General features: G+C 41.3%; 1 protein-coding gene across 1 annotated transcript; it reads right to left on the reverse strand.

The window, feature by feature from the left end:
- Positions 1–176: 176 nt before the first annotated feature.
- On the reverse strand, positions 177–21,374 carry pafah1b1a (platelet-activating factor acetylhydrolase 1b, regulatory subunit 1a). Its single transcript, XM_058080397.1, has 11 exons — positions 21,179–21,374; positions 15,065–15,357; positions 9,657–9,741; positions 7,660–7,734; positions 7,128–7,334; positions 4,464–4,632; positions 3,007–3,109; positions 2,667–2,895; positions 2,427–2,528; positions 2,198–2,354; positions 177–1,694 (listed from the first exon to the last, which is right to left on the reverse strand). Exons 2-11 carry the CDS (start codon positions 15,094–15,096, stop codon positions 1,621–1,623), a joined length of 1,233 nt encoding a protein of 410 aa, XP_057936380.1. The 5' UTR covers positions 15,097–15,357; positions 21,179–21,374; the 3' UTR covers positions 177–1,620.
- Positions 21,375–21,471: the final 97 nt, after the last annotated feature.

Below are 21,471 nucleotides of genomic sequence, written 5' to 3' on the forward strand. Positions count from 1 at the left end.
GCAATGAACTTCAAGAACTGGTTTGGGGAAAAATAGGTTTATGCAATTACAATAACTTGTGTCATTGTTAAAGCCCAAGGGATGTATAAACCATTGTTTTCCTAAACCGTAAAATAATGGTTGTGTGTATATATTTTTTTGTCTTCCCATGCTATCCAAAAAGACATGAGGTGGTCTGAGGGGTTTTTTTTTCAGTGGAGAGGACCATATTATAGAGCGTGTTTGTAGCAAACATCAGCATCAGACCATTCGCCGTGGCTGCTGCTAACGTTACTTTTTTTTCCCCCCAGCTCATCTTTTTTTGCACATTACAAAACTGCCAAATGGCTTCTTAACAAGCTAAATTTACAGTTCATATTTTCACAGAAAACCGATTTAACTTTTTTTCCAATGCACCCCTCACATTTTCAATCTCTTTGCACATCCCAGGTATCAAACCCAGGGGCTCACTTTGACTCGTCATCTTGCTTTTTTTCCCCGTTTTCTCCTTTTTAAAATAAGGTTCATGTTTGTAGCCTTCAGAGGTGCCAAGAGACAACCAAGTATCTTTAGTTTATACATCATTCCTACGTTACACCAAAACCCTAGCAGGGCTAGATTGGCCGGCAGTTGAGGAGGACACAGGAAGGTCACATCAAATGATCTCCCAAAAGGAGAACACAGCCAGGGTCTTTATCAAATGCTTGAGATTACCAATTGTGTAATCTCTGATCTCAATGGTGCACACTGGCAGGCTCCACCAAGCAGGCCACGTTGAGCTTCAGTGTAAAGTTTTTAGCGCTGCCATTCTCAAATTGCAGATGGGAGTCTAATATTTGTTCATGTGCGACCATGACAAAAGTACAAAGCTGCAGTTTATCCCCCCCGCCCCCCAACCCCGAGGACCAGGAACAGTTTTAAGCATTCGTATATACACAACCATTAAAATATTACCTAGTTCCACATGAAGAGATAAATGGTATTCACACTTGAGAAGTGATGGTATAAAGCTACAGATTATTTCAATAACGAAGGCTGGCAGACAGTCTTATCGTATATGCTTTTCCTGCCTTATCTCTCAAAAGGTTTTACCAAGCTAGGCACCAGACGAAGACGGAAAGGAAGGGAAAGAAACAGGAGGAGAAAAAAAGTTCTAAATAAAAAAATAAACAAAAATAATCTTACACATAAAGACACTGTCAATTCTTAAATTATTTTTTTTAGTGCCCTACATTTTACACCCAGTCAAAAACATCTGCCTTCGGTGGTCAGTAAGGCTGCATGACAGACGGCCAGCCCTGTGTTAAACCTACTGTACTTCTAGACGTTATGCAAATTTACAGTATACAAGTTTTGATTACCATGCAAGAATACTTTTTTTGTGTAACATTTAATAGCTTGATCTACATCCAGGAATAATTTACATAAGGGGAAGGGGGGGCAAAGGTTATTAGACCAGGGAGCATAATGGGTAAGTAAGTAACCATTGGTGGTAGTAGGTGCAGCCGAAGAAGATGTGCGGGTGAAGTTTAGCTTAGGTGAGGCGGGGCGGTGGAATGACAAGGTGGGGGAGGAGGGAGGTAGGATCCCAAAGAGCAATTGGGTTGTCAGGGGTGGTGGTCCATTCTTCAGAGGTTGGAATCAGCGGCACTCCCACACTTTTACTGTCTGATCTACACTCCCAGTGACCACGTAAGGAGCAGCCTTGTGGAAATCTGAAATGAACAAACATAATAAATAGTCAATAACTTTTTCCTCATTTGTCAACTATGTGAACAATAGAGAAACACCATTCAAAAATGTGAAATACAAAAGAAGACTTCCACGTTTACATTATAGCATTAGTAAATATTATTCCAGGTACCTAATTGCATTGGGAGGTGTCGTGTTTATTTAAGTGGAGGACCAACATCTACTAGAACAACATATTTGAGGACATCAGGCACAGTGACTAACAAACAGCAACAGCAAACAGCCACAGGGGAAAATGGGCAATCACAACAAAAGGTTTGTTTTCCAAAATGCTGAACAATTCTCTTTGGTCTGTGGTTCAGCCTGGTGAAAGGACTCTTCAGGACACCTCTTCAGCCGAGATCTAAAGAAAAGCTACAATAGCTCAAGTGACTGAAACCCTCCAGATAATTCCGGAAATACTGGCCTTGCTTGTAGCAGCTGATGAGATAATAGCAACGGATAAGACGGCAGAAGAGCTGCTTACCCATAGAGGTAACAAAGTGTTCATGGGCACTCAGGGTTTTCATGCAGCGCTTGTTCTTGTAGTCCCAGATCCTTAAGGTCTTGTCATCTGCACAGGATACAATAAACTTGCCTCCAGGGTGGAAAAGGATACCACGCACCCAATTGTCATGGCCGACCTATAACAGACATGACAGAATTCATTAAGGATGCAAGATGTTTTTCGATAAATGAAGCTGTATGATCCTTACCAACGTCATAAGGCACATGCCTATGCTAACGTCCCACATCTTGATGGTTTTGTCTCTGGAGCCAGACAGCAGGAAGGGGCCTGGCTTACCACTTTTCTTGCTCTGTTTGGACACAAAACAACAAAACAAGTGCAAGTTATGGTTGGGCTGTTCTCAGTCTTTACATGACTGCACTTCGCAACACACAACAGACTGTCCAGACCTAAACATCTCCAATGGACTTGTATTGCAAGTCCTTACCTCAGAGCCTGTGGCATCGAGAATGGTGGGATAGGCGCTCTCTGGTGCCCAGGAGATGCACTCCACCACATGCTCATGCTCCCGCAGTTCAGCTTTACACTCTTTGTTGGCCACAACCCACACGCGCACGGTCTGGTCATTGGAGCAGCTGGCAATTAAAGTGCCGTCCTGGTTGGGTCGCACCATACGGACCCACTCCCTGTGGCCTGTGAAGGTCTTCACACAGTAACTAGTGGACAAAATATATGGAGAGAATTATCACCCAGTAAATGGGACTCAAGACAGACAACATTTTGTTTTTGTTTTTTTTGGGTTTTAAGAATAGATTTAAAGTCTTTACCCAGTTGCCACTTCCCACATTTTCATGGTTTTGTCCCTCGAGGCAGAAATTATGTGATCTCCATTGGGCATTATGGCTACAGATGAAACATTGTGGTCATGTCCTAAAAACAATATTAAAAGAATCATTGGAATGGGAATCATGACATTCTGAGAGGGAAATACAGTCAGGAACCATGCACTGTACATATGTGATTTTAAAGACTCCAGGCAACAAAAGGGCAAGATAACGAATGGGTTCTTTGGGCACAGTGAGCTAACAAAGTGGCCATTTTTTGGTAGGATAATTTGGAGAGAAACAACATTTTTAAAAAAATGACCCCAAAGTGAAAGCATTTGAGATCAAGACCTGTTGTTTAAATGCTGAAAGATGCATCTTTTAAAATAGAGGATGTGTGCATGCACAACATCCGTTCATGAACGGCTGTTGCTTGCGTGCCTCTCGAGATAATGAGGTTGATAAGGCTTCCCCCCAGCTCAGTGTACATTTACTGTGATCAACAGAGAAACATTACTCCTGTGACTCAAATATATGCTGTATAGAGCATTAAAAATACATATTGCATGAGAGGCAGAATAAACTAGCATGGCATACACATTGCAGTGTCATTTACAGCTCCATCTGAATGGATAGTGCGGGGGGGGGGGTGGATGCTGAATTGTTAAAAAATACAAATAAACTTGTGTTTCACATTGTTCTCATGTTGACATACGCTGAAAGACAAGCAATCTGTTGGGTATTAGTTTCTTTCGCAGGGTTTAAGAAGTGCCTAATTACCAAGTTGTTTAGCCTTATTAAAGCTGCTGAAAACACAAATAGATCAAGTATACTCTAAAAACCCTGCTTACTTGTGTCTGTTTAGACATCAACAAACACCATAACGTTACAATAAATGTGGAACGCCACAGGAAGTAGCTGAAGAGTATAATTAAACAATTGAGCAAATTAATGCTGATATTCAGCAGTGGGATTCACAAAGGGTGGAGAAGGGTGAATTGAACGAGAATTCAAATGTGGGCCAATGTATTGCAGGGAAAATAGCGAAGCCTTTTGAATTTTAAATGTTCCAAGCAGTTATCTACAAAGGATTTTTTGTCTCACAAAAACAAAAGACTGAAATGCACTGCTCACTTGTAAAAAAAAAAAAAAAAATCAGGACCAGATAAAGTAACTGTCAGTCTGCTATTTTTAGGTTTAACAGATGGGATTGAGTCCATTTAATTGCAATCACTTATAATTATCCGTCAGATAATAATGATCGGCTAATTGGAGCCTTGAAGGTGCGAGCAGAAAGTGTTGCTGTCTGAACATAAAAACTGTGGCGCCCCCACTCAATCAGGAGTGTGCATATTATTCCTTGCAGTTAGGGTGTATGACTCAGTCATGACCACTGGGATGGTTCCAAAAACGTTTTTTTTTTTTTTTTAATGAAAGGTTTGCATGTTACAAGAACTTACCATGCATGGTCCTGATGCACTCAAAACCTTGGAAATCCCACAGCTTGATAGTCATGTCTGCAGAGCAGGATGCAAGCAGTTTTCCAGTCTGGTCAAAAGAGATGTCCTGCACCGAATCCGTGTGGCCTTTAAGTGTGCGTTCAAAGTCTCCTGTCTCATAGTCCCACACCTGAAGAACACATACAGGAACTTAGACCACATCAACAGCACAGCTTCTTTATTTCAGACCGTTCTGTCCTCAGTTGACAGATGCATCTTGTGTATTTCAATTACACATGAACCAGGATGCCAGAGAAGGTTACTACTATTACTTCAAAGCACAGACAAAGTAAGACTTGTTCAAAGAAGAAGGATGAATTTTCAAGACTAAGCTGCTAATGTCTGAATTCAAACAGCCACAGAAGGATAAACACCACTTGATTCGTTTCTTGTGGTGTAGGATTTTGGGCAGACGGTAAAGAGACCCCCCTCCATAAAAAAAAAACCTCACTGGTGCTTCTTCCCCCTCCCCTTTATAGAACGGCTAAAGATGCCAGATGGTTGTGAGGTACAAAATGCACAAGGGGGCTGTCCTGGAGGAGATCAACAGCGCTAATGTGTTTGGATCGGCACATTTAAGAATTTCATCAGCATCTTCAGCAAATAATCCATTAGAGCAACCTGTATTAAAACTACCATGACAGACTGTGTTTACACTGGCTCTGTCAACCCACAAACTGTGTGAAAGTCCTACAGCAAAAACAGGAACTTATTTTTTTGTTCGTGATGACTAATTGGGTGGTAGCTTGGATAGTAAGCTCCTCCCGTTGCAGACGTTCCACACAAAATTTTCAGATTTTCTCTTTCCATACATCAATTGCCATATGTTTTCAATACACACCCTACATACTTAATCGTAATCACACACATCTTAATCTTGGCTGCCTGATTGTGTGCCAAAGTAACTCAAATATGTTTTTCATCTATCTTCAGATAGAGCAGAAAATGTCTGGGACCAACTTACACTTTCACATACTCGTCATATCTACACATATTTCTGTCACAAAAACAACTGCAGTGAATTGAACAAGAACATCTAATGAAAATAACTGCTCTAGATCATAAGGTCGACTGAACCTTTAGACGCCAAGCAACCATGAGCTAGCAAAATGGTAATATATGGGGGTAGCATAATTAGGGCTGGGGTTATTTTGCAATGATAAAATACTTTGCAGTGGTGATTTCTAGCTATGTCAGGGATTTTTGGATAGTACCCCAAAATGACTTATCAAAGATTTGCTCTTTAACATTCATTCAGGGTAATAGTATTGTTCTAAGAAGGTGCATTGGATTGAGGTCTTTGTCAAAACAATCTCAAGCGTGCAAGGTCTACTCTGTTAAAAATTCAACAGGCCTGTTAGGAGGTAGAAAAGTAGGACACAGACGAGAGACAGGCAGAGGAGCATGAGTATGAGGGTGGAGCAGAATTTTAGATTTGCCCATAGCTGTGCTGCTCCAGAGGGGGTGATGGAGGGCTCTAATGGCGGGTAGCCAATAGCCATGGTGGCGCAGATGCTGCTTAAGAGGAATATAAATGTGGCACAATGCCGAGAGCAGGGGGTGCAACCGGAGAAAAGGGTGGCATTGAGAAGGGAGGAAGATGCCAAAACAGGGACCTGAACCCCTGCTGTGTGAGTGTAGCCAAGGAGAGGATGTCCATGTGCTTCATGAATAAAGTATACAGAACAAACAGCTTAATAGCGTATTGGAATTGTCTAGTGAGGCAAAGAGTCGCTTCTTAGCTGAGAGGCAGATGGTGGAGTTTGTATAAGGAATCTAGGCATATAAAGACGATACAGGTGTGTCCAGAAAGATTAAGCTAAGTCACAGTCCAAAAAGGAAAACATAAAGGATGAAATGTTCAAGATGCAGTATATTATACTGTGCAAAGTGTAGGTAAACAAAAAAATTTAGAATAGAACTCAGCAAGTCCCAAGACGTTGCATGGAGCAGGACATGGTGCACTGAAATTTGTTTTCAAAATAATGAGATTAAGGGGGAGGAGGTATGTTCTGTCTATCATCTCATCAGAAAAATGAAAAACAACATTGTCAGCATATTGGCAGCCAAAAGAATTGGAAAACGGAATGCAGAAGAGGCAATTTGCCTGATAAGATTACAATAATTCTATTAAATTTATCCCAGCATTCATCATCAGGTCTAGTGTAGTGGCTAACTTTTCACAGCAAATTTATTTTATCACCATATTATTCTTCCACATAATGGCTGTGGAAGGCATACTGGAACATGTGACTTTGAACATCTTTGAATTATTTTCAACTATGTCTGGTTTGCGGAATATCAGTACCATACCATTTCTATTTAATTACAAACCAGACTTCTAACAGTAACCTTCTGGCTACTGTCAACATTAGCTATTTAAATTACCATTCCAGTCTAAAGCAAACATTTACCCTCAGTCTATAGGAGCACATTTTAATACAAAAGGCACATTTAAGCACCATTTTAAAAGACAAAGCTTGTGCAAGCTTCTGAACAAGATTCTCAAAACGGATGAATCGATGACAATCTATTTAGAAAAGTGCAGTGCAGCACATTTTAAGTACATACATCACACTGAAGACAATAGAAAAAAAGATCTGTGTGCCATTCAGCAGCACTGACCTTTATTGTTGCATCCTCTGAAGCTGAAACCATCACGCTGAAGACTGGGTGGAAGATGACACGGGTAACTGGACTACGGTGACCACTTAGCGCATATCTTTCCGGGGGGCGTGGAATCCACTCTTTGGGGTCACGTTTTTGACTGACTGGTCCACCCAAGGTGATTTCTTCCTTTGCTTCATTCAGTTTGGATTCAAGTTCCATAACCTGTCCAGATCAAACATGTATGTTGGCAGAGTACGGGATGATGGTAATGGTTTAATTTTATTTGATCAGTACAATACGCCACATAATACAATTCACAGTTCCATATGTCCAAAAGGAGCAGAACATGAAGTTATTCATTTAAGGAGGCAATTCATAATTGGTCAGAAGCTTTACTGGTGCCATTTCAGCTTTAGTTTGTGTTCTTAGTAGATTATCATACATTAACAGGCAAAGTACTGTGGATCCATTGGTGATGTCACAATCCATTCACAAGACTGCAATCCCCACAAGCCTTTAAAGGGGAAAAAAAGGGTGGGATACAAACCTTCTTTTGTAATCTGATGACTGAAGTCCATTTTTTTTCCAAAAGGCCAGCATACTTCTTGTCCAATTCTTCATTCTGCAGGGAGAGGGGCAAATATAGCACATAAGTCAAACAGTTGAAGAATCAGCATAATCGCAGGTCAGTGGAATTCGGCTAGCTCGGGTGGCAAGCAGACAGCTTCGGGTGTCATATGAAAGGACAGAATTATTTACACAAGCTAACACTGACTTCCCGACGTGCCGCTACCACCCTATTGTACAACACATGTACAAACACATACTCTAGTCTTAATCCTCCTCAGGAGGGCTAATCTGCTGCAAACAACAATGTTCATGTATTTTACAGTGTGGGAAACTGAGGAAAATAACTTGTGGCAGACCTGCAGGCTAACAAGAGTTATTTCCAAGTGCTTTGCTATCAGAGAGTATTTTTATTTCTACAAAGAATTATGACGTATGACAAGATGAAACTATGAAAATTAGTATTACATTGCTTAATTGGCATTCTTGATGAACCTTATCCTCTGTGATATATAATTTATGAATGCTGCCCCCAATAAAACACTTAAAGTGCTCATGACACCAAAACACATGATAATCTTTGCATTTTCGCTGAAAACACTGAAAGGCATCTTGCCTGTGTTAGATGTGCGCTTTAACTCAGTTTACAATTTTCCTCTTCCTGGAACTGGAGGATGATCCACCCGGAAGCTGTTCTCTACTCCAATGTGTTCTCTATTGTTATGATCCAGATGTACGTGAATTTCTGCAGTTTTTTTTATATTATTCCCACTTGTTGCGTTGAAGGCTTTTGCTGGAACACTCAAGGAGACCGAGTAAGCTTGTTCACATTTCCAAAAGGCAACATTCGGGACAAATGTTTAGACTGCCCTGCAGTTGGAAACACAAAGTAAGACTCTGGACTGTGGAAAAGCACGCCGAAGAAGCATATCTATTCTACAAATCTTATAGTATGGAGTGTCGTGCCAGGGCTGCATAAGCAGCAATCGCTGCTCACTGGTATTGTATTTTGCGTATGCATATCAGCTGTCATGGTGTCACTCACGGACCAAAAACATAATTGTGTGTTATGTCATTGCCATCACAACACAATATCAGTGAATGTTATTATCGTGTTATTGTTATATGTCACCATCTTTTCTGAGCATTTGTTGTTGTTTTTTTATTGCTTTTATTGTCATGAGCATTTTAATGTAAGTCTGTCTCTGTTTGACAAGCCTGAATGAATGACAGGCAAACAAAAGCCGACATCCTGAAGTAGTCAAAAGATGCAGCCAACCCTAATACTCAGTTTTGAAAGGGAATACAAATGTGAAACTAAAAAACTAGGCCAATGGAGAGGAACGATAACATTAAAGCAAACAGGGAGCCTAATTTTAAACAACTCTGCCATCATCTAAATCGACCATCTGCCTGGAACCTCACCAGCATACATGAGACTGATGCACATGAAGAGTGCCAGACTTCAGTACAGTATGCCAGTTGGTAGTATGGATCCAAATGTTGGCGTGTGTGTTGAATTCAGTCAGAAGTAGTCCTAACTACATTTAACAGGAAAGGAAAGATCTTAATGACTAAACCTGCATGCTCAAGGAAACTAAAGTAACCTAACAAACCTAGCATGTTGGTGTTGCAAAGGTTTGTTTTGGGCAGAGCTTTAAAAACCCAACAGGGTGCACAGATCTCTCTGTGCCATTCATCTATTATTCACCCTGCTTGCACTGAGAAAACGTCTGGCAGAGGAATGAATAAAAGCACAAAGCAAAAGGTGTCATGTGAAGGGAGGTTCATGCGAGTGTGTGTATTAGGAAGGTAGATGGGGGAAGGGAGAACTGGGAAGACAACAGACGGTTTTCTGGACAGGTCTGCAACAGCTACAGAAGTGAGTAACTCAAAGGTTGTTTAAATAAATTGAAACACAAATGACGGACTGTGTGCTAGGTTGTATGAATGTTTATGTTCTCTTTGTGTACTCACCATGTCTAATTCAGCTTCCTTCTTGAAAGTAGAATATGCTCCATCATATCCATTAGAACGCAGATAGTCAGCTATGGCTCGATTTCTGCAACACACAGAGGACCCTTGATTAGTTCTCCTGATTACCGAACAAGATAATGCAGAATGCAAGTCACGCGCTAGGCAAACACAGTATGTATTCAACAATGTAAAACAACAAAGTGCATTGAGGGAAACAGCATATAGTATGATATAGTGTAGTATAGTATGATAAGATGTGCTTTCAACATTTCAATGTTTTCTCTGCCCTGTATATTAGAACAACATTGCATGTATGGAATCAGACATAAACCACAAGCCCCTGGACATCACGTCTGTCTGCTGTCTATAATGAGCTCCTGTGGCTGTGGGCAAATAAGACACCACAGAATAAATCCCTGTGGTGTGACTAGAGGATGGGGTGTGACTGAGAGGCAATCATCCCATCATCACCGATATACACACACAAAGAAAAGAAAATACTCATAAAGAACCTGGAACACTTAGTCTTGTGTATATCAATAACTACTCACAACATAATGTATTCAGTCAAACGACTTTTTGTATTATTACCGTCATTTTTAATCTACCAAATGTCCACCAATTGCGGCCAAAGAGTTTATTTACGATACCACGTAGGGTACCGGACGCCTATTAAGTAAGGTATTCAGTGTTTCCCCACAAGGCTATATTCTAACTGTGTCAGTGGAGTCGATTACAACGTCTAATTTGAATAACTCATCATGACACATGTTCATGTAATAATAATGCCCCCCCCCCCTTCTCCTTCAACTGGCTGCTGACATATGTGGTAACATATGAGCCCTATGTCCTATGCCCTATGATATATTTATGATATATGGATATACTCTGGTCCAGAAATTACGGTAACCTGCTCAAAACAAAACTGGAATTGAAAAACAAGTTCAGTGTTCTGAACATATGCAATACAACATAAAAATGATGGGATTAATTTAGTCAAAGGCTCATTCCTACCAAGGCACAGCAAGGCAAGTCTTATTAGCTTAGCACATCTGCTTATGTCACAGTGTGTCACTAATGGTGTGTGCTGTGTTCCTCTAGAGTAGGCTACAATATTAAAAATGTGTGTAATTAGAATTACTCAAATCATTTCAGTCATCAGTAAAAGTGAACTAAAGAAACCAAACAAGAACACTGAATTGACTATTGTAACAAGAAACCAAACAAGGACACTGACTTCATTACTGGAATAAAAACACACTCCTGGCCCGCCCAGTGTCGTAGCCCATGAATGCCTCGATTCCAAATGGCTTGTGTACAGTATATACACAGCAAACACCTTCTCAAGCCAGGAAAATCCAGACCGGCTGTAAGGCAGACCATGCTATGAGAAGAGGATAGGGAATTGCAATCTGTCAGATTAGTCTGGTCCCCCTGCACCTCACCTTCTGCCCACCTGGATACTTATGACAACAAGAGGGGGCCTCATTAGAGCTCAAGGTTAGTAGGAGGATAACTACTCCTTGACAAGCTGCCTACTTAAAATGCTTAAGACACATTTATCCGTGTCGGGTCGCCACAAATAAAAATTGACCACCATGGATCATAGGTCTGTATTGCAAGCACTCCTGCTTGCTGTAAGGTTCTGTTTGATTTGGAAGCCATAGCTACCTATTACTTTGACAACACAAAACGGACCGTCGAGCAGGCGGTGTTGTTGTCCGCCACCCCCTCATCTAAAAGCCCTGGCAGGCGTCTTACTTCTAACATACAATAAACACAAAAAGAAAAAATTTGCCAATCACGCAAATACAAGCATAATAAAAGATGATTTGACTAATCAAATAAATTTTATTTTATTATTTACACAATGTAATGGCTAATTATTTGTATCAAACCCCATAGCCACAAAGCAAGTCAGGAAACTTTTTGTGGTATCAAACATAATGATGCAAAATAGCCGTCAAAGTTGACAGAACGTTAAAAAAAAAAAACACACTACCCCCTCAAGGCATACAAAAGGAAAAAAATACAACCTACAGTAGAAACAATATTTAAAAATGTTAAGCCTCGGAAGACCATGACGAAGAGACAAAGAAAATTTGTTTTTTAATACACAGAAGAGGGGCAAACTGGCTGGTTACTATGGCTACTAGCAGCCTACAGCTAAATTGACTATTGTGGTGGTGAGGGAGGAAGACAGATCGCAGGGTGAGAAGACAGATAGTGAAGACTGACTCAAGACGTGGAGGTAGAATACAAGGCCATTGCATCCGATCTATGTTAACATTAAAATAGTCTACAAGACTAAAATGAAAGATCTCCACAATCATCGTCAATTCATTCTTTGAGAGTCTTTCACAGGGAGGACAATAAAAATCAGAGCGAAATGAGAAAGGGATGTCATCAAAGACAAGTGAGTCAGCTCTCCTTCCAGTCTGGAAATGATGTAATTTCCTGCCTAAATTGTGCTCGATAAAAGCAAAACACATCCCACAAGGGTTGCGGTGATTCTATGTGTAAATTCTCCTAATGTCTTTGGTACGTTTTAAAAAGCAGTGTACAGTATTTAAGATCATAGCATGAAGAACACATCTTAGTCATTTATTGATGTATTTTAAACCCTTAGGCATATTGAGCTGGTGGGGTGATTTACAGTATAGCCAAGCTAAGAAAGGCAAGCACAGCAATACATGATAATAATGATGTTATCACATAAATTAACAGTCAAAACAATTTCCTCATGTGCATGGGACAAAAATGTGTATTTTATGAGAAAACAATTTTGGAAAATTTGTGACTAAAAATGCTGAATCCCAAATATGTGGATCGACTGCATTTCTGACAAAAACGACAAAGGGAAGCCCCAGGATGCATATGACAAAAGAAGATTGTCACATAAAAAACACAGTAAATCTATAATTCCTCTCTTTGATTTGCAAATTTTCCCAATCAAAAAAGCCTCATAGACATGGCTGGCATAATTTACATCACTTTGCTGTGAAATAGGTAGGTTAAAGAAAATGAATGAGTTGCCTCATTAGATATTAACTAAAATACTCCAGGACAGGGCGAGCATTTTAATCCTGAAAGTAAGGACAGAGAGGGAATTCCTAAGTGGCACACAGAAAGGAAGCGGTTCATCTATTAGCCAGAGCTCATAAATCCCTAACTACCCCTAATCACAACTTGGAATGGATTTCAACGGTCGGCCTGGTTCCCAGTCTGAAAATTTCCTGGATTACCTTTTTCTTGGCTCGGGAAGACTGAGAAAAGAGAATGGCCATATTGGTTCCATTGGACTTCAACAAACATCTACAAGCAATTATGTAATAGTTGGGTGTCACATGAACAGTCAGCCTACAGCCATGTGTGAAAGTCAATGACCTGAACACTTTCACTTAAATTCAAAACTACCATTGTCGATAGTAGGGATGTCCCGATCTGATTTGCAGGATTGGGACCTGCTGCCGATCCACCGCATTTGGAGAACATATAAAAATCGGCTTCTCAGGACTCAACATGTAATTTGACTCCTGAATATGCTTGTATGCTCTCCATTTTGTTATTTTTCCTGGTTTCATTTTTAAACTCAGTCTGTCCAGTACAGATACATTAACATCAGTTTCTCTAGTATTTCAAATCTGAGGGGCGAAAAAAGTAATTGCTATTTCTGCTTAGATTCTTGCTACACTGCAGCTTTCATCTTTTCTCACCAGACAATATGTCTTAGCATTGAAAGCCAGAGGATGATGCACACAAATGTACACATTAGGGTAGAAGTCTGAGAGAGGGCTGGGGGCATATCTTTTGAAGAAGGGCGAAAGTTAAAAATAAATAAATAAATAAAAGCAACAAGACCCATCAGCACACGAGTGCCCGCCAGGTCTTTCAGGGAAGTAGACTGTGTTCTTCAGCTATTTTTATAATATGCCGTAGGCGGTGAGTCCCCTGACCCTGTAAAGACACACAAGTGCTTTTCATTGGTTATGATAAAAAAAAAAAAAAGTTGTTTTCCCGATTCTATGCAATCACACATCTGACTTTGTTGCTGACAAAATAGCACCATACAATATTATTGGACAATAGACCAAGAGGTCCCCCAAGAGCTTCAAGGAAAAGGAGATTCACAGTGGGAAACAATACCTAGTCGGAATTCATTCAACATCAACAACAACAACAACCCAGACAACCAGCAATTCTAAACACCAGAAAGGGAATGCACCAGATGCTTGAGCACATTGATACCAGTTTCCTGTAAGCTGTGTGGCCAGACTGAGAAATAAGGGGCAAGGGGTGGGTCGTGGAAGCATCTACTGAATAGTAGAGCTAATGAAAGATTAGCATTCCAATAGAGCTCCCCATACCAACAGGCCCCACCCCAGAGTGCTAATCTGAAAACATAGACACATTGTTGGGAATGTTCAGTGCCTTGTCATGCAACGCACACGTTAAAAGCAGACACATTCCTCTATGACACTGCAAAACAACCCATCTAGAAATCTAACCATTGTTGCTGTTGGGCCCTGTCCACACGGGAAAGCTGCTGAGATTTTTTGGGGCAGGATGAAAAAAATGTGCATCCACACTGTACCTGATTAGTAAATAGTTGCATGCAGACAGGAACGGATCACTGAATGAAAACAATGTTCTGCCAAGTTCCACCCAAATGGCATCTTAGTTTACACATTTTGCCTGGCTAGATAGCTTCAAGAGTCAAGTAGCTGCCATGTTCATGGGGTACACGCCAACTTACGTTTTTAAACTGTAAACTTGATCTTGCTATGGGACCTTGTGCTTTTTCCACTTTTCTGACCTATAAATGTAGTTAGATGTTGTATTCCCTCAAATTCTGCAAAATCTAAAACGTTTTCTGTGCAGGTTATTGGGTGTAGCTGCTCTATAGGAGACCACAACCCAATACAAAGGGTCGAAAAATTAGCACAATATGTCCCCTTTAAATATATTGACACTATCACAGGGTCTCCAACAGGTGTCTCCTAATCTAGCAGTAGCTCGCCAACTGATAGAGTAGTTATCTAAATAATATTTGCTTCACTGCTTAGTATTTTTATTCCGTTCAAACATGCCATTTGTATTTAATGGTAAATGAGCTTACTGAGTGGAGCTTTGTAAATAAAATGCAATTTAAATGTTGGCAATCACAACAAATGGCTCACTTCTCCTTTCTTTTTCTCAAAATGGCTTTAATAGTGCTGCAAGACGGATACACCTGTGCCAGCATGACCCTAAACTCTGAGTTTGTACTGTTTATACTAGACAGATCGTTTTGTGTGAAATACAGTGCTTGACAAAGGTATTGTCCCTTATCCCAATTGTAGGACCAAAAAATAACTTCACTGGATTCAGAAATGGCTTATATGAATAAAAGTTGAGTGCTCACTTACAGTTCATCTCGTTGCCGTTGTGAAAGCACCATGGTGACAGGACGGTGTGAACGGGGCAAGGAGGGAACACTCGGCAGTCAAGAGTGCAGCTGCTGCACTCTCCTCGGTCAGGAGATGAGCTGTGGGGATCCGAGCAACGCGAGCAAAGGTGAGCCGTGTACTCCTATGGCGGGCTGTTCATGTAGTCCAGACAAAAACGTAGATCAAGTGGGGACCTCACGAATCGGGCCCCCTCCACGGACAGGAAAATCAGACAGCCTGCAGATCAGTCAACAGCCGAGTCTACACTGCATCTGGAAGGGAGAAATTGAGGTCTGCATTAGGTATGCATGGCAGATAATATGGAGAGCGGGTGGGTTTGGAAATATTTTTAGGTCACATAAGTGTTGCATCAAAGCCTGCAACAGATTATATGCAGATAAAAATACATGGATATCATGTGAGTAAATAATAAAAAAACAATAAGATTATTCGTACAGAAGGTCAATGCAGCACAAACATCAAAATATGTAGATGTCATTAATAAGCCAAATGAAAAGGCATAAAGTCAGCAGTTAGTCATTGTAAAACAGAATCACACATTCTGGGTCCCCTTTGTTTAATATCAACATAAACTGCCCCGAACACTCCTTTCAAATTCCTTTCACCGTGTACATGCCAGAGCTGACCCAGATTCAGAGTGCATCAATCTTCTCCTCAAAAGGTTGCAGACGGAACAGAAAAACGGGACAAGACAGAGGAGGCCAGAATAACGTCCGTGCACTAACGTCCGTCACATTCCAAAACACTATCTTGTCATTATCGCAGCTCCTTAGGAGCTGTCGGGCTAGGTGACGAATGGGGAACTTGCAGTTGGCCATTTGCACAAATTTTTTAATAGTGGGGAGGTTAATAACTTGTCAGTGGTGGGATATTTATGTAAAGTACATTAAATGCAATGGTGGAAGATATGAAGACTATTTACACACTGTGTTGTTCAAAAAAAAAAAAACACACAACAAACTAAGTAGTCAAAGGAAGGCCAACTGTGAGCCATGATAAGCCTCTTAGTCTCCTGGGACCATGATGACTAAATCTCCAACCGACTAGTAAATAAAAAGGCACAACAAGGCTAATTTACTTATTTTGCAGGCCCTTACAATCTCTCTCTTATTTACCGACAGATTAACGCTCCTGAAACTTTCTCAACAAAAGGAGCATGCGTACATGTATGTCTGTGTATATATATATTACACAAAACGCTGTGATCCACAACGCACGTTTTGTTTTGCACAATGCATTTATTTCTAGTCTTCTCACATTGTAACTGAAAATCTGAATGAAAAGCAGGTTTGCCCGGCTCCGCTGGGCACCTCCAGCCACATCCACTGCCTTCCGAACCGCAGATGCAGCCAACTACCTCTTCTGTGAGAAGTGACAAGCTACCTGTCTGTCTGCGTGCTGCTGACAAAAAAAAAACAAAAAAACAATGCGCGTTTCAAGCGTGGCACAATGATGTACACGTGGCACGTGATGTACACCCATTACCGAGTAAGAAGTGGTTGCAGAGTCAAGTGGCTTTGCTCTTTTCACTGCTCATAAAAGGCAACAGTGGGCCGCTGCCTGGCTCTTCGCTCCAGCGAGCTTTAGCTTAGGCGATAGCTCGATTACGAGCTGTCAGTCTGGCAGCGCAAAAGGGGACAGTGGCTGACTTTCAGATCTTTGAGGAGGTAGACACGATTAGAGGATTAGATCGATTTCATACGTAGGGACTGGCCAATCGCTGATCCCTCAAAATTAAGAAAAATGACATCTGCTAGTATTACTTCCCTGTTTGGCAGTCTATTGTACAGAAGTGATAAAGCTAATTATATCTATGTATCTGACACTTGAACATTGCAGCGGACCTGCTCCACGGATGGTGACAGCCAGCAACCCACTATTGAGCTGTGATGTCAGCACCTGACAGCAGTCCAAATGACAGCTAACCTCTCACCGAGTGGATATTACAGCATGCCTTTGGTTTCTGGCAGGTTTTCAATCTGCTGTGGTTGGAGGGCACAAAAATTCCACAGTGGCATAGATTGTGGTAAACTAAGCTAAAAATGACAGTCCATACAACCGACCCAACTAAAATGCAACTTGTAAATTCTAATAAATTTAATCAATTATTCACAACGTCAACGTAACATAACCTGTGTTTTTCCCAGAGCACTATAATCTATTTGCAGTGGTGGTTAAGTTGTACAATCTTGCGTTGCTTCTTTTAAATCACAAGAAAGACCGAGTCTCTTCTGGCGCCTTTCATACGGTGTGTGTTTGGAGGCAAGGCGGGTACCGGCTGCTTGGTTATAAGAGGCATACGTGCTTCATGTTTAGAGTCTCTGAAAGTGTTCATTAAGTCGCTCGTCATTTTTCTAAAAAACTGAATTGGGGGGCATCTGAATACTTGTTAAATATAGTGACAAAATCGAAAAACCGGCAACACTAATCCCTCCTGTTCACTGGCAGACAAGGTGCGTATGAAGTGTGTGAAGCAGCAGTTACAATGCCATCGACTGTGTGCAGTTAGAACAACAAGTTACATTTGCAGACAGTCCGATCATAATCTATTTGTGAAAAGGTAGCACCAAATATATTTGTGGCAGGCCGCCACAGATAAATTAATGTATGGGAAACACGGCTTTGTTTTTGTGAAGTTGCCACAGCGCCAGTGCCACCAAAAATAAAAAGTATACCGTTACCATACACAGCTCATCATTGGTAAAGGGCTGTTCAGGAGTTCTTTAATTTACTGATAACTCCTTATAGTGATTGAAAAGATACTGTAGCTGGAGTGTGCCACGAATTCCTGGATGACAAAAGCATCAATGATATTGACTGTCCTGCCTGTTTTCCCCAGACCTGAGTGAAATCGAGCACCTCTGGGACATCATGTGTCATTTTATTCATTGTTGCCATCGTCACACTGCAAACCTGATCTCTACAGTGTGTGTAGTACTGCACAATGAAATAAATCACATTAACTATCTATGCATAAAATGTTAGAGTGGTAGTGGAGAAGGAATAAGATGCATCCATAAATCTGTCCTTTCCTCCCGCCATCGATTTTGTTGTCTTTGTACAGCAGCAGGAGCCACCAGAGAAATTGGTGCAAACGCTCTGGGGGTGTCATGTAATTTCCTGATGAATCCTAATAGGTTACCATCTCTTTGAAAAGGCTTTTTAGATGATGAAAACAAACATCGCCTGTCACTTTAAGAATGAAGCAGTCGGCCACAGAGACACAACTAGACTGGACAGGACCACACCCGATGTATCACTGAGCACATATTTGTTGGTATGCGTAGCCAAGCTTATGACATGGTGATGGGGCTGTGAGTGTGGACAAGTAACATTCAGGATTGGGGGTTAGACGAGTACGAATGGTTCAACAGTATGACAATTACATAATTACGTAAAAACGTAATTGTAAAGATGAATAGGTGGGATGAATGTGACAAGGGACAAATAACACCAGATTCATTCACACCAGTAAAAATTTCACCTAAAAATAACCACCAGTTACAATATTAGCCCAGCGTTGGCGCTAATGCAGTGCTAATTCCTAACTGATGCGCTAGCTAGGCAGCTAATGTTCTATCTGTTGTAGCTACCACTGACTATAAAACATATACTCCTCACAACACAATGTTAGCGAATGTTGTTGTGAAAATGTCACTTTCTTTGTGTGCTTTCATGGCTGTGTGTTTGCACCTGCAACCGAAAAACTTGCCCGAAAAAAAACATGGCTTGCAGACTATCTTGCAGTAGAGTAGAGTTGTTATGAATATGCATGAGTTCATGGCTGAATGTGTGTGAATCTGGCTCCCGAAATCAGAGTCTGGCAGTGACATCACAACCAAGATGGTGCCAGTTCAGAAAACTTGCTGGGGGACGCAACCTCTCTAGGGCTGCAGGGGTGTGCTGGAGCCTATCTCTGAATTTGAATTTGGATGAGAGGCGGGGTACGCTGTGGACTGGTAGCCAGCCAATAGCATTACAACACAGGCAGCTGAATCCTTTTCAACTAGTAGCGTCATCACCTTTCAGAATGAAGCATTCCAAACATCTAGAATCTGGACTGCCTTCATTTCCAAGCAGTAAAAACAAAGTCCTCCTATGTTAAAGACAAAGTAAAATTGGTGTCAACTGCATACACTACCACGCCTTAAGATTCCCCCAATTTCTATCTTGACTGCACATGCTATGGGGATAGTGATAGACAAGGCGATAAATATTCTGAGGTTAGTTTTAATTACGTAATCTATTCAAAAATAAATATAAAAAAAGCTCGACATGTCAACTACAATGTTAAATACCCATGACAAAATAAAGTTTATTGTAGCAAATTACCTTTTTGAATTAGAAAGGCCTCTGGAACAATTGGGAGTGTGACCAATCACAGCGGAGTGGCCGTGTGTGGAATCAATTAAAACAGACCATTTTGGAAGTCTAAGGAAATACAGCTGGAATAGGTGCAGATTCTGGAAGATCTAGAGAGCTTTCTGTACTGGTTATTGCGCGTAGCTGCACTATAGGAGTCCACAACGCCATACAAAGGGCCGAAAACTATCAACTATCCCTTTAGGCCGAGATGTGCATGCATGCTGGATTATTTCTTTATGTATGTATTACTGTGAATTTCTGCAAAAGACAGACATGAATGCACGTTGCCCCCCCAAAAAAGTATATTTTTAGATTAAATCTAACAATATGTGTAGTTGTGAATGGTGACTGTAGGAAATTACCTTTTTAAATTAGAAAGGCCTCTGGAACGATTGGGAATGTGACCAATCACAGCGGAGTGGCCGTGTCTAGAGGCGGGTCGTGCGTGGAATCAATTAAAAACATACCATTTTGAAAGTCTAAGGAAATACAGATGGAATAGGTGCAGATTCTGGAAGATCTAGAGAGCTTTCTGTGGTGGCTATTGCGTGTAGCTGCGCTGTAGGAGTCCACAATGCCATACAAAGGGCCGAAAACTATCAACTATCCCTTTAGGTCAATATGTACATGTATTGTATGTATTACTGTGAATTTCTGCAAAAGACAGACATGAATGCACGTTTAAAAAAAATATTTTTAGATGAAATCTAACAATATGTGTAGTTGTGAATGGCGAACAGGCGCGGGTCCACTGAAAACAGTTACAATGGTGAGTCACCGTCCTTCTGCTCCTCAATGCAGACTGCCGACTGTGCAATCTCAATCAGGCAAGAATTTATGACCTCAATTGTGTAAACATACATGGGGCTGCAAAATCACAAATCACAGCATCCGGGAACCCTGACAAGGCAAACGTGGAAAGAGAAAACAAGTTAGCTAATGAGTAGAAGGAATTCCAAGAAGACCCATCGCCTTCCATGAGCTCCACCCTGACTTCCTAGTACTCATGACGAAGGAGCGCCAGCTGAGACGAACGCCCACCGGTGAGACAGCAAAGGGGGCCGCACAATGTACAATGTCTTGTATAAAGACATCAATCACATTAACATCCATATTTTATCGGGGCCAGCAGCCTTCGAGAGGAGCCGTGCTAATATTGGCATGGATGACCCATCCATGTCATTTGATATTTAGCTGTAATGACGGGCTTGTCAAAACCGCAACACTCAGCGTTTGACCACGCCAAATGCGACTGTTACCTTCCAGCCCAGCGACATGTTGTCACATCATTTATATGAGAGTTGCCACCAAATGTGAACTACAGCAGCCAAATTGTGCTAATCTAAACATTGTCTTTATTAGCTTCCTGGTTTTGCGGTCATAAAGTTAGCTACAACAATGTTAACTCCTTACACGTCCAACACAGACGCCACCATTGTGTGTGCCTTAATTTAATTACCTAAATTCAACGTCGTCATCGCTTTACAGGCCTCACTATTCAAATGAGCACACGGTTGCAAATACAGACAGAAACCTAGTCTGGTGCTGACATGCTACCTGCTGCTCCAGACCGAGCGGCCTAGCCGCCATTTTGAGGCATAAAAAAGGAGGTGCAAAAAAAATTACAGCCACATCGTCATTTTCCCCCACCTAAATCCGCCGGATTCCTTCGACCTCTCGCCGGTTTAGTAAACGAGCAGAACTCACCCTTTTGTCTCGGTCCGTGAATATCCCCAGCAGTCTCTGGCTGCAACACAACCCAGCAGGGCGTGAAAATGTGCGTTCCAAAGTGAGATCCTGTTAGCTGTGGAGGTGAACTGCGCCCCTCTTGTGTCTCCGGCGCCGCTCGCTTGTTTTTTCCTAGGCTACCGCATTCGCCTTCGCTCGGGAGCGCGCACGGAACTCGCGTTCTCGGAGAGCCGGGAGCGCGCACGTCCTTGACAGGAAGAAAAAAAAAATACTGTAATGTATAGCACAACCTCTGGAAGTATTATATACAC

This window comes from Doryrhamphus excisus, chromosome 8 (assembly GCF_030265055.1).
Source record: "Doryrhamphus excisus isolate RoL2022-K1 chromosome 8, RoL_Dexc_1.0, whole genome shotgun sequence".
NCBI classification, from domain to species: domain Eukaryota; kingdom Metazoa; phylum Chordata; class Actinopteri; order Syngnathiformes; family Syngnathidae; genus Doryrhamphus; species Doryrhamphus excisus.